The 17556-nt window shown below is 45.8% G+C and overlaps 1 protein-coding gene and 1 non-coding gene across 2 annotated transcripts in view; both read right to left on the bottom strand.

The window, feature by feature from the left end:
* Window positions 1–17207, bottom strand: part of LGI2 (leucine rich repeat LGI family member 2) — a 28071-nt gene extending 10864 nt beyond the window's left edge. The window contains exons 1-4 of the mRNA XM_056855579.1: window positions 17135–17207; window positions 15874–15945; window positions 7159–7230; window positions 1779–1850 (exon numbers count right to left, since the gene is read on the bottom strand). Of these exons, the coding sequence (XP_056711557.1) occupies window positions 1779–1850; window positions 7159–7230; window positions 15874–15905 (176 nt within the window). The 5' untranslated portion in view covers window positions 15906–15945; window positions 17135–17207. The remainder of the gene's footprint in view (window positions 1–1778; window positions 1851–7158; window positions 7231–15873; window positions 15946–17134) is intronic.
* Window positions 13443–13514, bottom strand: TRNAV-GAC (transfer RNA valine (anticodon GAC)). Its single transcript has one exon. It is a non-coding gene; the product is annotated as a tRNA-Val (tRNA).
* Window positions 17208–17556: the final 349 nt, after the last annotated feature.

The raw sequence follows: 17556 nt of genomic DNA, 5'->3' as shown, positions 1-17556 counted from the left end.
AAAACAGACAGATTTGAAAAGGTTGTTGTTGAATCAAAGTCAAAGATTAATTAAATTTCCATGTCATCCCCCCCCCCCCAATGTACAATTTAAAATTGATTCTGGTCAACCTGTCCTTGATCCTACATGATCCTACATGTGGCCTTGATCCTACATGTGGCCCAACGAAATGAATAGCAGCTCTCCAGGGTCTCAGGTAGAGATCTTTCACATCACCTCCTTGCCTAGTCCCTTTAACTGAAGATGCCGGGGACTGAACCTGGAACCTTCTGCATGCCACAAGCAGATGCTCTACCACTGAGCCTCCCTCCCCTTCCTGCCTGTTATATTTATATCCTTTAAAAAGAAGCTTTCCTCAATGTACGAATCTAGTCAAGTCGCTTTTGGTACAATATCTACTCTCTGGCATGCCTTGCCCAGTAAAAACTTAAACTAGGGCATGGCAACTGCTGTGCCAGCGCAGAGTCAGGAAGTGCGGAGATTACTCAGCACCGCATGTACACTTTACAAGCAAATTCTTTATGAGCTGCCTGCAAAGCCGGAGCAGAAGGCTATTCTTCACTTGACACAGTCAGGGCTCTTATTTAACAGAAAAGCAGCTGGGGGAAGTAGTTCTTCTTCTTAAGAGAAGAAGAGTACGAAGGAAGCTGGTTGCTTGGGGCGGGGCTATTTAATCTTTTCCCTTCCTGCTATTTGTGGGCTCAGAATTACATATCAACATACACATCGGGGCGGGGGGATGAATGTGAACTGGAAAATGACTCAAGGGAAAGCAGCAGCCTGCCAAAACTGCTTCTGATTAGGAAAAAACCCAATGTGGAAGAAAGTAACTTGAAACTCCATGTGATATATAGTTTGGACTGGTTTTTAAAGCACACATCTTTTTTTCCTTAACAGTGCTAATAATAGCACAGGAAGCTTGACTGTGATTAGCAAAACCAAGTGGAGACAGAAGGGTTAAATCTCCTTTCCCCTTTCCAAGTGGCCCAGATCCAACTTGCAAATATGTGTATATACAGTTGACCCATTACAGGTTGATGGACATCTCTGTCCCATCCATCCCTGTATCTGTCCAGTATTCAGAGGAAAGTAAAGGTGCAAGCACCGGGTCATTCTTGACCCATGAGGTGACGTCACATCCCAACGTTTACTAGGCAGTCTATGGTTACGGGGTGGTTTGCCAGTGCCTTTCCTAGTCGTCTACACTTTACCCTCAGCAAGCTGGGTACTCATTTTACCGACCTCAGAAGGATGGAAGTCTGAGTCAACCTCAAGCTGGCTACCTGAAACTGACTCCCGTCAGGATCGAACTCAGGTTGTGAGCAGAGCTTTTGACTGCAGTACTGCAGCTTACCACTCTGCGCCACAGGGCTCTTTAGGTACACCGCCTCTAGACATGGAGGTTCCATGTTAGAGAAAGCATTCACAGAGAAGAATTAATACAGGTTGTGGGTGAGATGTCTATCACAACATGGTAAGCATCATTATAGGGATTTATTAGCAAAGAAAATGGAAGGCATCCCACTGTACCAATCACCAACAGTTCATTTTAGGCGTCCCTAAACCCACTGATTTCAGGAGGTGCTGCTGAATGTTTAACACCTGCCTAGAATCAGGCCTGCCAGACAGTAAATATTGGCCCAAATGTTAATTTTAGTACCAGTTCCAGGAACAATAATCTCACACACAAAAATCTGAATCTCTGGTTTTAAAACCCACAGAAAACAGGCTGGCAGTTTTTAGAAAAGACAAACAAGATCTTTGTTGGCTTTACTTACAGTTCAATCAGAGAATCTAAATCGCCAAAGACGTCCCTTGGCAGAGCTTTAATCTGATTGTTGGCCAAAGAACTGGAAAAGTAAAGTCAGGTGTTAAAATAGTAGAAGAGGCGATAATAACTAAATACAGCAACACTTAGCTAATGTTAACAGTTGGCCACCGCCCAATTTCCAGTGCTGACAAGGAGTAATAGGATTATGAAGGAAATTAATAAAACCTTTTACAGTTAAAGGCAATCCACAATACACTGACTTCATAAGAACACCAGTCAATCTGTTTTTGTTATTCAGGTGGCAGGGTGGGGGGAGAGGAAATGCGCAAGTCACCAACTGATGGTTCCCACAAGCCTATTTGTCATTTGATGACTGCGTGGAAGAGGGGGCCACCACCCAGAACCCCCCCAACAGTGGCCACGAATACACTTTGTCCAGTCCTCAGAGCATACCACGTGTCTAATACGTAGGGCTGTCAGCTCCGGGTCGGGAAATACCTGGAGATTTTGGGAGTGGAGCCTGAGGAGGGTGGGGTTTGGGGAGGGGGAGAATTCAATGGGGTATAATGCCATATAGTCCACTCTCCAAAGTGGACATTTTCTCCAGGTGAACTGATGATCTCTGTCGTCTGGTGATCAGTTATAATAGTGGGAGATCTCCAGCTACGATGTGGAGGTTGGCAACCCTACATGTTAGACATGTGGGCGTAGGGTTGTCCTGGTTTGGGAAATTCCTGCAGATTTGGGGCTGGAAGGGGGGTTTGGGGAGTGTAAGGACCTCAGTGGGACATAATGCCAGAGTCCACCCTCCAAAGCAGCCATCTTCTCAAGGGAAACTCACTCCTGTAGTCTGGAGATCAGTTATTATTCCGGGATATCTCCAGGCCTCACATGAAGGTCAGCAACTCTAGGTGGGCAACAGGACTCGGGGAGACTTACTGACAGATTATTAGCTGAAGCAAACATTATACTGGCTGGAGATATCAACATCTGGGAAAGAGTGACAGCAATGAAAATGATACAAAAGCTGCTTTTGGTGAACTGAGACAAGGAACTCCAGAAGAGAAAGGCCAAGGATGAGCTGAGCCCCTTCCTGGCAGTAATACTGGTTGCGAACCAGGTGGGGTTCCCCAGGCCTAAACCCACCCTCAGTGTTCAAGCACCACGACCACATGGACCCTTCGCAATACTCCTTCCCCCTACAATGGTGGAATGGCTTTCTGACAGACTAAAACAACAAATTGAAACACGCACTAAGCAAAGTTTGAAGCCTTCCTCCAGCTAGGATTCCCAACACTACCTCAGCAAATGCCAGGAAATTTGGGGGGCACTTTCTGGGGAAGTCAGAGTTTGGGGAAGAGGTGATGTCATTTCTGGGTAGGGATGCCAGTTCCGAGTTGGGAAATACCTGGTGATTTTTGGGGCGGAGCCTGAGGAGTGTAGGGTTTGGAGAGGGGCAGGACTTCACTGCCATAGAGTCCAATTGCCAAAGCGGCCATTTTCTCCAGGTGAACTGATCTCTGTCGCCTGGAGATCAGTTGTAATAGAGGGAGATCTCCAGCCACCACCTGGAGGCTGGCAACCCTATGCATTGCTCTGGGGCTGATCCATGCTTATGTGAGACTATTTAAAAAATGACAGAGTTGCAATCTGAATGTGCTATGAGGTTAGCACAGTTTTCAAATCCATCACCTTTCCCCGTTCAAGGAAGATTTGATTCACATTCATAATAAACATCTCTGCATCAATGAGGGCTACATTGCTTTGGTTCATCAAACTGTAAGATTCCAGATCAAGGAAGCCAGATTCCATTCAGGGTTTTGCCTAGTGTACATGAGGTGCGCTCGTGTTCTACTTATATGTAAAAGCAAATCTGATACAAGACAGGAAAAAAATTCAAATTAGCATTGAAGACTTACAGGTGGGTCAGATCTCGAAGGCCGCGAAATGCATTTCTTGAAATGGTTTCTATTTTGTTTCCTTCAATAAATCTATACAGAAAGATTTGTTTCGGAGAGAAAAAAAACATATACATTAAGGGCAGACTTTTGCTCAGTGTATACAAATTTAAGATCTGGGCACACAGAGGTACAGTGGCTGTACAGAACTGCTTGACTCGTTTTTATTTTATGTTTTTAATTCTCACAGACAAAGTATCAGAACTGTGGAAGCATCAAAACTACAGAAACAGGTAACTGGGAAAGGTTAGGAGAGAAAGGAACAACAGAATTCTGATGCAAAATGTGACGTAAGGGTGCCAACTCCCGGTGGAGTAGGGTTGCCAGCCTCCAGGTACTAGCTGGAGATCTCCTGCTATTACAACTGATCTCCAGCCGATACAAATCAGTTCACCTGGAGAAAATGGCCACTTTGGCAATTGGTCTCTATGGCATTGAAGTCCGTCCCCTCCCCAAACCCCACCCTCCTCAGGCTCCGCCCCAAAAACCTCCTGCCGGTGGCAAAGAGGAACCTAAAAACCCTAGGGTGGAGCCTGGGGATTTCAGGGCTTAGAGACGGGTGGGACCTCAGCAGGGTGAAATGCCACAGAGTCCACCCTTCAAAGCAGCTATTTTCTCCATGGAAACTGCTCTCTGTTGTCTAGAGTTCAGTTGTAACCTGGGAGATCTCCAGCCCCTACCTGGAGGCGGGCAACCCTACCCAAGCTACTACCGAAACAGCGCTTTCCCCTTTCTCCTGGCTCCAAAGGTCTGTGATTTCATTAACACAAGCCTCTCCATACATGCTCCTTACTAGGGTTGCCAACTCTGGGTTGGAAAATTCCTGGAGATTTGGGGGGTGGAGCCAGGGGAAGGCAGAGTTTGGGGAGAGAGGGCAGTCAGCGGGGAGGTGATGCCATACAGTCCGCCTTGTGAAGCAGCCATTTTCTCTAGTGGGGAACTCATCTCTTGTCGCCTGGAGATCAGTTGTAATAGTGGGAGATCTCCAGCCACCACCTGTAGGTTGGCAACCCTACTTCTGAGCAGTGTCTGACGGCTCACATGAACACAAGAAGCTGCCTTATACTGAATCAGACCCTCGGTGCATCAAAGTCAGTTTTGTCTACTCAGACTGGCAGCAGCTCTCCAGGGTCTCAGGCTGAGGTCTTCCCCATCACCTCCTTGCCTAGTCCCTTTAACTGGAGATGCCGGGGATTGAACCTGGGACCTTCTGTGTGCCAAGCAGATGCTCTACCACTGAGCCACAGCCCCTTCCAGGATCATCATCCAGTCCTGAAGCAATCTTACCCCAGAGTGGCAATACAGCCTATGTTCACCATGGGAGCGGCTCCCAATTTCACAACAACTGAGCCAGTCTGGTGTAGCTGTTAGAGCACTGCTAGACTATGGTCTGGGAGACATAGGTTTGAATCCTCACTCTGCTGGGGGTCTTTAGGCCAATCAGCCTAGCCTACCTTACAGGGTTAGTGTGAAGATAAATAGGGCAGAAAGGCAGGGTATGAACGTAGCAAGCAAGTTAATATATAAATGAACTGGCAGCCCTGGATCTGGCCCTACTTTGGGATTTTGAATGTTTTCTGCTCTCAGGGGGCTGGCAACTCTATTTCCAGCTTTCAGACAAACTACAGTAGGCTCCTGGCTGAGCTGGCATTTGTTAACCTCTCGCAAACTGGGAGTCTAAATCCCAGCTGGAGTTTCATTGCAGTTTGGCCCAACGGCTGAATGCAATCATTTAGGAGCTCATCGGATTATTTAATACATTAAATTATTTACATTTACCAAAACGTTTATAACAATGCTCTTCAGCATTCAGGGTAACAACTTTTATAACAGTGGTAAAATAATTTTTAGAACCAATAATGTAATAGAAATACAAAAGTAGATCCCATTCCAGCTGAAGTCAAGTAGTCCTACTTATTTCAATGGGAGAAGTTTAAGCATGTGCTGAACTTCCTTTCTAAAATCAACTGGGATATGAAAGTGCTTAAATTTGGCTGGATCATGTTTCCGTCTTTCTTTCTCAGTAAGCACCAGTGACAGCTTTATGGAGTGCAAAGAATGGGGGCCAAGGCTGCATCAACTCATTTCGTCATTAATCTTGTGGCACTAAAGAAAAAAGCATCCACAAGAAGGCAACCGAAGACATGAAAAAAAATAGTTATGGTCACGCATTCCATTTTTCAGGGAAACCCCTTCACTTAACTTATTCTCATTCAGTTTTTCAAGATGATCAAGAGCCCATTTCATTAGACTTAAAAGGTTCCATTGGATTCAAACATATTACATCACATCTGGAATGAGATCACCAATTTCACCCCAGTTCCTGATCATTAGCCCATTGGCTTGGATCCAGAGAGTTACTTTAGGTTCTCTGAAGCCTTGAGCGTGTCCAGTGGGATTGTCTTCTATTCTTGGAACAGTAGATTCACCCACCATGCCACCATCTGCTTTTAACTATGCCTCTGTTTCAAAAACAGCATGAGGTATGGCACGGATGGCGTCGGGGGAAATTGGGAAAGACAATCTGATACCGTCTTGGGATATGTGGGCCATCTGGAAGGGGCTCTGGACTCCAGCCATTATTTTTCAACATAAAATAACCACAGACTAATCCATTTGAGAAGTAAGTTGCCAGTTCTGCAATCTTGTAAGGATCCATATGGCACACTGGTACCAAAGGACACTTCGTAAGTTATAACTTGAAGAACAAAGCAGGAACATGAACGGACCTGTGTTTTAGATTTCCCTTGTAGAAGAAGAAGAGCTGGTTTTTATACCCTGATTTTCTCTACATTTAAGGAGTCCCAAACCGACTTACAATAACCTTCCCGTCCTCTCCCCACAACAGGCACCTTGTGAGGTAGAAGGAGAAGAAGATGAGTTGGTTTTTATATGCAGATTTTCTCTACCTTTTAAGGAGAATCAAACCGGCTTACCATCTCCTTCCCTTCCTCTCCCCACAACAGACACCTTGTGAGGTAGGTGAGGCTGAGAGAGTTCAGAGAGAACTGTGACTAGCCCAAGGTCACCCAGCAGAATTCATGTGTAGGAGAGGGGAAACCAACCTGGTTCACCAGATTAGAGTCCACTGCTCTTAACCACTACATCACTCTGGCTCTTTATTGGACATTCCAATAAACAGGCAAACGCTTACTAGGAGGCTCAGTATTTCCCTTTTACTGAATAGCACTTGTTCCTGGTTTGCAAGTTACAGTTTGAGCTGGAAACCAGAGATATCTATTGCTCGCACAACTCCTTGCCCCCATAAGTAACAATGTACAATGCCATCCAGATAAAGGAACATGAATCTCTGAACAGCAATCAGGACTGAGTTATTCTCTTTCCAAGGACCAGGTAGTGCTAAACCATCAGATTAACGTAATGCATTTGAAACATCTTCATTTAATACACAAAAAAGAATAAACTTACAAGTACTCTAGATGAAAAAGACCACCAAAGGCATCATCCCGTATTATAGTGAATGAGTTAGCATTCAGCAGTCTATGGGGGGAAAATACAAACGTTAAGGGGGGCTATACAATTTATTGTATGGTCAGTGAGGAATTACCCTTAGGAAGTTCACTGAGTGCAGAAGAACTGAGCAAGGCTCATCTCTTGTCCATCCAAGTTGTAGTTGCTGCATTAAGTGATATCTAGGCATTCAACATTCTCCTGCTTGGTACTTGGATTACCAGGGACCAGGAGGGACTCCCCACTAATGTGACTGTTCTTAGAAAGCTATCCCTTTAGCTATAGTTCTTGGAAGGCCATAGGAGAGGCAAGAATCCTACTTCTATTCGAAGGTAAAAATGGATACTAGTCATGATGCACAGCTATTCTCTCCAGGAGCAGAAGAGCATTCCTATTATATTGGGTGCCTTGGAACACAGGCAGGATAATTCTGCTGCAGTTGTCTTGTTTGTAGGCTTTCTAGAGGCCCCTGGCTGGCCACTGTGTGAACAGACTGCCAGACTTGATGGACCTGAGGAAGCCAGTTCAAAAAACACCTCTATTGTTTTCCAGCCTTTTTTGGTGGCACATTCTTTTTCAGCTTTTTTTATGTTCTAAAATGAGCGCTATAGCACCACAGCAATCCAACACATCCGAATGCTAGTAATATAGCATTGAATTGCTATGGTGCTATAGCACTCATCTTAGGGGTTTTTTTAAAAGCAGGAAAAGAACACACAGCCAAAAAAGACAAGGGGAAAAAGAGGTCCTTTTGGAAGAGCTCCAGACAGTTCAAACAGCACACTGGAGTGATTCAGAAGCACATGGAAGAACTGAAAACGGGAGAAAGCTGTTTTCATAAAAAGCAGCAGAGCCCCTCGATGCTGATGGGATGCAAGCGCCTTTGTCTGAACAGGTATTTTTTTAAAAAAAACTTGAGCAGCCGGGAGCCAATCCGGTTGTGTCTGAATTACCCCAAATATCCATTAGCACCACGCTGCTCAACTGGATTATAAGGGCAGTTTGAAAGGGGCCGTAATGTTATTGGACAAGGGAAGGTGGTAGAAGTCACTGTTAAGAGCCTAGCCACACTGGGCTGTAGAAGGCCAGACTACTGGGCTAGAAAGACACTGCCAAAAGAACACAGCCTGTCCAAGAGTCCAATTTAAGTATGTATGTGCCACCCTGTCGCAACTAGACTTGTGAAGAACCCCAGCAAAGGGTTTTCTTACCATTGCCTTCCTCTGCAGAGCTTTCCTTGGTGGCTTTCCCCTTCCAAGAACCAACCCTGCTTGCTTCCAAGATCTGCACAAGATCAGGCTATACCATACCATTCCACATCCTGAGTCCAATTTAGCAAACATTATTTCTGCCCACAAAACTCCTAAGGGAGGGGCAACTGATCAGCATCAACAAAGGTATACAACAAATGTTCGGGGACAGCCCCATTAGTTAGACAGGCCATTAGTTAGGATCTTCTCCTCAGCTCAGAGGAAAGACAATTTACTAGGTGGCACTTTCCTTATCGCTCTGACCTTGATAGCCCAGGCTAGCCTGATCTCACCAGATCTCAGAAGCTAAGCGGGGTCAGCCCTGGCTAGTACTTGGATGGGAGGCCCCCAAGGAACACCAGGATCGCTATGCAGATGAATGCTATGGCAAACCACCTCTGTTAGTCTCTTTCCTTGAAAACCCTACTGTACCTCCAGATCCCTAGACATGAACGCCTATGCACATGCGGTTTAAACTTGTTAGATACAATTGACCACATCCTTTTAGATTGCCCCTTCTATGTGACTCTGCGGGATAAACTGCTATCTACTTTGCTCCAGTACAAGACATACAGGAGTAATGAAGTGAAATGCAAATTTCTTTTGAGTGACCATGATCCCAAAATTACTGCTACCGTGGCTGAATTTCTTACAGGAGTTCTTAAAGAACAAGAAAAGTTTTATTAACCTGACTGTAACTTATATGTATTGCCCTTTGGAGGTATTTTGTTGTTGTTTTTTCTATCTCTGTCTTTGGTATGCCAATAAAGGTTAATGAAATGAAAACCCTACTGGGTTGCTGTAAGTCGGCTGCGACTTGACAGCACTTTCCACACACATCTTCCTTATTCTTGGCTTGGTTGAGGAAGCTGAAGTTCTCCACCTGCTGTAGAACAATTGCGGACTCAAAGCCCTGAGATGGATGTTTTATAAATGAGGTAGCATGTTCTGGATGTTCATTTCCAATCACCACCCTCACCCTTCCTCATTTAATCTAAAAACCATCCAGAGTGGTCAAATACATTTATTTTGGTGAGTGCGGATGCTTACAGTGTGAACGCTGTGACTTGTGAAGCAATCTATAAGAGCTTATTCAATACTTTCTCACTGAGGCATAATGGCGTTTTAGGCCTCTTATTACCTTCTCCTACCTCAGGTCCCCCGTCTGATCTATAACACAGCAGAACCTGAAGTAAACTAAAAACAACCAACTTTTATTTATTTCCCTCAAAAGGGTTAAAGGCTTAGTGAGACCTCTGAGGCTTGAAAGTATGTAGAAACGTCACTTGCAGCTTCAGCCGGGCTGAAGACATTAGACACCGTCAAATCTATTTTTTAAAAAATGTATTCTGAGGAAAGTGAAAGAATAACGGCCAGGCTGTCCTTTGTGAGAAAAATTACAAATGACTGGGCTCAGGGACCAGAGGGCCTTTAAACGAAAACTCAACCTTGGATGACTGAAGAATAAGAACTAATCATTCAGCCGCAACCTAGGGGCAGAAGTCAAATAAATAATAACATAAATAATAGTGTCCCCGGAACACCACAGGCTACCAGCCCTCTTTCCCCGAAGACAGACACTGAGGATGCTTTCACCCATGCTGAATAATGCACTTTCATTCCACTTTCAATGCATTTTAACAATCATTAGCATGCGAATTTTGCCATTTCACAGTAAAATCCAGCTGCAAATTGGATTGAAAGTGCTTTATTCAGCATGTGTGGAAGCCCCAGACTAATGCTTTTTCCGGAGACAAAGGATTCCCTAACCTGGCCCACTGTTGTCGGGAGGCCAGGTCCTTCCTGGCCAAAAGCCGGGGGTGGGGGTGGGGGGTTGAGTTGCCAACTCCAGGTTAGGAAACCCCTGGAGATTTGGGGATAGAGCCTGGGGAGGACAAGGACCTCCGTGGGGTACAATGCCACAGAGTCCCCCCTCCAAAGCATCCATTTTCTCCATAAGAACTGATCTCTGTAGTCTGGGAATGAGCTGTAATTCCAGGGGATCCCCCAGGTCCCACCTGGAGGCTGGCATCCCTACATTGGCAGCTAAGCCCTGTCTGAAGGAAAATGGCTGTTTAGCTGCTTTTTGCTCCAATTCCCTCCTTCCCACCTGCTCTGTCAAGGCTCCAAGGCCACTAAATGACTGTTACTGACTCTTCGAACATTCCCCCCAGGTTTAAAGGGGATTGGTAGTTTTCAGGAAATGGGTCGGACTTTTGTTGATGGGCTATGTTGGGGGACAGGGTAGAGGGAGGGTAGCTGGTAGGATTATATTTACAATCTTCTGTGGAAAAGTGGTTAGGAGTCTTCTGAAGTTACATCGCACTACATATTATGAATTTGCTCTTGATTTTCTGGCTTCCAAATCAACCAGTGCGAGGTCGTTCATGACTGATGAAGGTGCGTACGTCGAAACAGGAACTTAGCCGGCATCCTGTCAGTTGTTCTTTGTTGCGTGTGCTTCTCCAGCTTGTAAACTGTTTTATAGAACTGCCACACTGAAGTTGTACACAATATTTGAATTGAAATTGTTAATTGCTATATTGGACTTGTAAATCTTTTGATAGTGTTCCTATTTGTTGCCATTTTGACTTGGACATATTATGATATAACTTGGTGCATTTTTAATTACAACAATAATTCTTTGCATTTTTATTACATTTTGCAATTTTTGAATTTCCCTTTCCCTAGATTTAACATCTATTGGCCTTTCATCTGCCATTTCACACTTTTAAAAAGGGAGAAATGAAGATTAATCTTTTCTTGACACTATAAAGAGAAAAGTTGCAATTCACTGATCTACTTGATAGCAGATAATAACAGAGGGAGTGATATATTTATTTCGTGCAATATTATTTCATGAACATGCTAAAACAATGTGGGCTAGGGAGTGTACTTCATTAGGTTGAAATGGGCAATTGCGTTCTTCTGCAATAATTTTATTGTATCTCCCTTGCATCTCGGCTGAGTCTAAGGCATTACACCTTGCCAATAAGAAAGCTCATCTAAATTTATGGATTTCTAACAAGCTGATTTCTAACAGTCCTGTGGCGCAGAGTGGTAAGCTGCAGTACTGCAGTCAAACGCTCTGTTCACAACCTGAGTTCGATCCCGATAGAACTCGGTTTCAGGTAGCCGGCTAAAGGTTGTCTCAGCCTTCCATCCTTCCCAGGTCAGTAAGATGAATGCCCAGCTTGCTGGGGGTAAAGTGTAGACAACTGGGGAAGGCCATGGCAAACCACTCCATAAACACAGTCTGCCTAGTAAACGCTGGGATGTGACATCACCCCACAGGTTAGTAATGACCCAGTGCTTGCACAGGGGACTACCTTTATCAAACAAGCGGAAATAGTGAATTTTTGAATTATATACTTTTTGGCATGTTGATGCTTCATTTTTTGGACCTATTGTACTTTGCACCCGTTGTTTTTGACGTTCAGAGGTTTCCTCCTTTTTTACTTTGGAAGGTGGGCTCTATGGCATTATATCTCGTTGAGTTACCTCCTCTCCCCAAATGCTACCCTCCCCAGGCTACATCTCCAAACCGGTAGGAATATCTAGAGCTAGAAAGCCTAGTTGCACAAACTATTGGGAAATTCTTTCTGCAACCTATATGAGTTTCCAGCAGGTCTCGCTGGTTCTATATGGCCTCACAAACCTTGTCCACAACCTGTGTGCCAGAGCACACTGATGACATCATCAGCCCAAGTGGATGCTTGCAGCCCACAATGCGCCACATTGATTTTTTTTAATTACAAGATTTTGTTATTCCCAACTCCCCCCAAAAATGGTTATCACAAATGAAAATGTAAACATTACTGCAACTACAGATTACAAAAAGTAGATATTGTATGCAGCTAATTTTAGTGAAATCCAATCTAACAGTGTGCTCCTATGCAAAATGACAAACTGTGCTGCATATTCAAGCATGGATCTTGAAAGAAGAACACCAAACGTCAGAGATCCCTGTGGCTCTCTTGCTCCCACTGAGTTGACATCAATGGTCCTAGACTGGAGTAACTCTGAACAGGACCGCACTGTATGAGTACTAATGCATCAAAGTCAGCCATAATTTCTAAATAGCCCAAGGGAAAATGATCAGTTCAGTCTGGTAGAGGCCAGATGTTAAATTTCCACACATTTTTACGGTTCATTACTTTCACTTCAATATATAATTTCTTCAACTGTTGTATGATAACTGCAGTTCTGGAAACTCACTGTGTTGATGCACAATTACAGCTGACCCAACTGATCCAAGAGAGTCAGCTGTGTTTGTGTGTGTGTGGGGGGGGAGAAGTAGAAGTGTCCTGCTTTCAACTGGGTCTACTCTAGCCACCAGCGGAGGGGAGGTAGGGTTGCCAGACCCAGGCTGGGAAACTCCTGGAGATTTGGGGATGGATTCCGGGGTGGACAGGGACCTAAGTGCGGTACAACACCATACGGTCCACCCTCCAAAGCAACCATTTCCTCCAGGGGAACTGATCTCTGTAGTCTGGAGATGAGCTGTAATTCCAGGGGATCCCCTGGTCCCACCTGGAGGCTGGCATCTCTATTGCCGAGTCATCTGTATTAGTTGTTAGAGAGAGGAATGCTGCTGAATTTGGTCAAAGTTATCAAAAGACAAAACTGAATGGAAATTCTAGTACTGGGGACAGCTGTTTTGTTCTCAAGAGGGCTTTCCCCTTGCCTCCTCTCCAAATGGGTGAGGCCCTGGCTCAATGGAATAGCATCTGCTTTGCATGCAGAAAATCTCTGGTTCAATCCCCAGCACCTCCAGCTAGAAGTATCAGATGAAATGAAAAACCCCTGCGAGATCCTGGAGAGCTGCCGACAGTCAAAGAAACAAGAGCACATGAACACACATGAAGCTGCCTTATATTGAATCAGACCCTTGGTCCATCAAAGTCAGTATTGTCTACTCAGGCTGGTATCGGCTCTCCAGGGTCTAAGGCTGAGGTCTTTCACATCACCTGCTTGCCTAGTTTCTTTAACTGGAGATGCCGGGGATTGAACCTGGGACCTTCTGCATGTCAAGCAGATGCTCTACCACTGAGCCACAGCCCCTTAATAGACCAAAGGCCTGGCTCGGCATATGGCTTTCCTTCATTTATCCCTTAGAAGCTCCTTGATCCATTGATCTTGAGCAGTGTAAATCTAATGTTTGAGGGATATAAGGACTGAAATAAATCTTGCCACTGACAATGTAGCCTTGGGATCCCTGTCACTTAATAAAAAAGGCATTATGTCAGAGACAGAGGCATTAGATTTATATGTTAAAAGGGGAGCGATATGACGTGATCGAAGTTTCTCATAAAAGCGGCATTCCAAGAGGGCACGAGCTAATGAATCGATAGAGCCAGAAGAGCAAGGACAGGTCCTGTCTGGGTATGGCATATTCAAAATCCTGCCCTGCATAACCATAGAGGGGTTAGCATTCAGTCTAGCTAAACAGAAGGCTCTAGAAAGACGAGGAGTTGTCAGATAATTAGTATAAGCGGGCAAACCGCGTGGTAGTGGTATTCTGAAGAACTGGGATGCATAAACATGGCAAGCACCAAAAGTAGTGCTGTTATAATCAAGTTCTTTAATGCGCTTTTTAATTTTGGTGAAGGCTTCAGTTTTCCCAAGATCTAATAACTTATCCTGCGAGAAGCCCAACAATGAGAATTTCTCATCTAAGATTTTTCCCCATGAGGATTTAAAAGGGTTGTGCTTCAGAGAAGCTAGGAGCCCCTCGGTGCTAAAGTGCACCTTAAGTTGTAACTTAAAGGCAGCCAACCACGCCCTGGCTTCGAGCGACATTTGGCAAAACTTGGAGCGAAGGGTAACACCAGCAACACATCGAGGGGCATTTAAGAGTTTTCGTAAAAACTGAAGCAATGGACGATCTATGGATTCACTGACAACAGTTATCCAAATGGCAACACCAAAAAGGACAATTGGAATGATTTTTAAGTTGAAAACCTGAATAGCCCCAGGGATAGATTTGCCCCCTTTGGTATGGAAAAAATTGACTAGCTCCAGCCCCAGGTTTAATTCTGTTGGACACTGCTTTTGATGGGCATTCCAATTTAGGCTATGGGAGGTATATGGCTTTCACACATTCATGCGAATGTGGGAGGCAGTTGCCCCTTTTCTGACAAAAATCAAGGCCCAAAGAGTCAGGACCATACCCTGGTCTGTGATGAGGAGAAGGAAGCAGAGGAAGAAGAGTTGGTTTTTATACCCCAATTTTCTCTACCTGTTAAGGAGTCTCAAACCTGCTTACAACCAACTTTCTTTCCCCTCCCCACAACAGACTTCTTGTGAGGTAGGTGGGATTGAGAGAGTCCGGAGAGAACTGTGACTAGCCCAAGGTCACCCAGCAGGCTTCATGTTGAGGAGTGGGGAATCAAAGCCAGTTCTCCATATTAGAAGAATTAGTTTTCATAACCCTCTTTTCTCTACCTTGAAGGAGTCTCAAAGCAGCTTACAACCACCTTCCCTCTCGCCCCCCAAACAGGCACCTTGTGAGGTTGGTGGGGCTGAGTGAGTTTGGGGAGAACTGTGACTGGCCCAAGGTCACCTAGCAGGCTTCATGTTGGAGGAGCGGGGAAACAAACCTGGTTCTCCAGATTGGAATCCCAGCGCTCTTAACACAACACCACGCTGGCTGGAGAATGAGAGTGACCAGGGCCACAAGAATAACCTGGAAATGAAGAACTTTCCACGATCAATGAAGGGCTTCTATTGGACCAGGGCTGTGAAGGAGAGATTGCTATACAGACATGCTAGAGAAAGACAGCATGCATAACAAGACAGACCAGTGTTGCGACTGCATAAACTCCCTTCCCCAAACCCATTTCAAACAAGTTTCTATAATGTCCATTCTGAAGAAGAGATCTGGAGAAGCACTGTTATGTATCATTGGGTTGCATCCTAATAAAAGGTGTGTGTTCTTGGCTTCTTGGATTTGACTTCTGGATTTAGCAGTTAACAAATTCATAATCCATATTGCAAAGCTTGGACTGAACATCTAAGCATGAAAAAAACCTTTTAAAAATGTCAAACACCATGGATCCTTGTGGTGGGTCGGTCCCACTGCCCCATACGATCTGATGGGCATTACAGAAATCGCTTGACAAATTTCTGGCCAGCAAACCAGGTTGTTCTCAGTGGGATTCCAACGGAGTAAGCACAAACTGAGCCTTTCCTTCTAAAGTTTCTCACCTTTTTTATTTGACCCACCAATCCGGTTTTGGGTTGGGACCATCCTCTCAGGTTTTCTCTGGATAGAGAACTTAACACATTTTGCATTTGAGCGTGAGGCACCAAAAGGGGACCGGCGTGTGACCTGAAAAGAGCTGTTCTGAAATCCCACCACGGTTCCACTCTGGGATGAACCTGAATCATCCCTCTTAATTTATAATCACGCAATACTTACAGCAACTGGAGGGAAGGCAGATGAGAAAACATTCTTTCTCTGATTTCGGAAAAGGTTCCATTGACCAAGCTCCTGGGGGCGGGGAAACAAAGCAGGAAAAAAATCCAGAGGAACCAATCACATTGCTGACTGCACCATCCTCACCTGTGTGAAAGAGCTTTGCCATTTCCTCTCCCAGTAAAGATCATTCCTCACCATATTGTCGAAGGCTTTCACGGTCAGAGTTCATCGGTTCTTGTAGGTTATCCGGGCTGTGTAACCGTGGTCTTGGAATTTTCTTTCCTGACGTTTCGCCAGCAACTGTGGCAGGCATCTTCAGAGAGACACTGTCCTTCAGTGTTACTCCTCTGAAGATGCCTGCCACAGTTGCTGGCGAAACGTCAGGAAAGAAAATTCCAAGACCACGGTTACACAGCCCGGATAACCTACAAGAATCATTCCTCACCTTTTCTTATTGACTACAGATGTCATTCCCCTCCCCCAGTGGGTGCCCCTGCATGCTCTCTGTCCACTGTAACCACCCTTCACTGGGCATTTCAACCTCCTTTCTCCCAAACGGCAAAAGATTAATTGCTTTGTTCGCCTCTTTGTATTTGATGGATGGATGGAAAAAAAGATTGCCAGCTTGATGCAGGATTTTAAAGCTTAGCTGGTTTTAAAGGGGTGCAGGGCTGTTTTTTTTTGTTTTGTTTTTGTTTTTAAATCCTTCTTCTCCAAATACAGTTAAGTAACTCTCAAGTTGCAGGAGTCTGACCCCTCTTGGTGCCAAGGTAGTTAGTGCCAGATAATTAATCATCCAGATGTAAACGATTCTTTGACTCCAAAGGACTTAAAACATGGTCATCGGCTACATTTTGCTAATTCGTTGAGTTTTAACGGAGGGGGGGGGGTTGACCCATTTCCCCAAACCTTACTTTTCTGGACAGCTGTCTCTTCCAGCCCTCCCATGCTTAAAAGCTATCTATATCTATATCTTTGAGACCAAACCACCCCCCTCCCCAAGCCCAGCCCCAATGCGCTGCTAGAGCATAGAGAGCCCCAGACACCGCAATTATGCTGCCCACTGCTGGGGATGGAGAAGGCAGTGAAGAAAGTTTGATTTATATATTAAAAAAAAAAAAAAACCAATACCAGCCCAGCACCCTGAAGTTAATCCCCCCTCCCCGAAAATGGGGAGGGGGCGCACCCCCCACCCCCTCTCCCTCCTTCCTCCCTCCCTCCCTGCGGAGCTCCCTGGAGCGGAGGGGCCGCGCGCACTTACAAGGAGCCGATGTCAGTGGGGACGATGCGCGGCACGCCGGCCGAGCCCACGCAGATGATGGACTCCTTGGTGCAGCTGCACGCGCCGGGGCAGCGGAGCGCCTTCCGGCCCTGGGCGCGCTGCAGCAGGCACGCGGCCGCCAGCACCAGCAGCCACCAGGCGCCGCGGCCCCTGCCCGCCCCGCCGGCCATGGCGCGCCCTCCTCGGCCCTGCGCTCTCGGCCTGGCCGCTGCCGCTGCCGCTGCTGCTGAGGAGGCGGCTGGCAGAGGCACGGGAGCCAGGCTGCATGCTGCACCCTTGTGCTCCGCCGGCGAGGGAGCGGGAGAGGAGGGAGAGCGTCTCTCTGCAGCAGCGCGAGCGGCGGCCGTTGCAGCAGCCCGGCTCGCGCCGCACGGGGCTTCTGCCCTCCGGACTGACATCAG

The sequence above is a fragment of the Euleptes europaea genome, chromosome 9, assembly GCF_029931775.1.
Source record: "Euleptes europaea isolate rEulEur1 chromosome 9, rEulEur1.hap1, whole genome shotgun sequence".
NCBI lineage: Eukaryota > Metazoa > Chordata > Lepidosauria > Squamata > Sphaerodactylidae > Euleptes > Euleptes europaea.
Note: the sequence above shows the minus strand (reverse complement) of the source record. Positions and strands in the feature narration are given on the sequence as shown.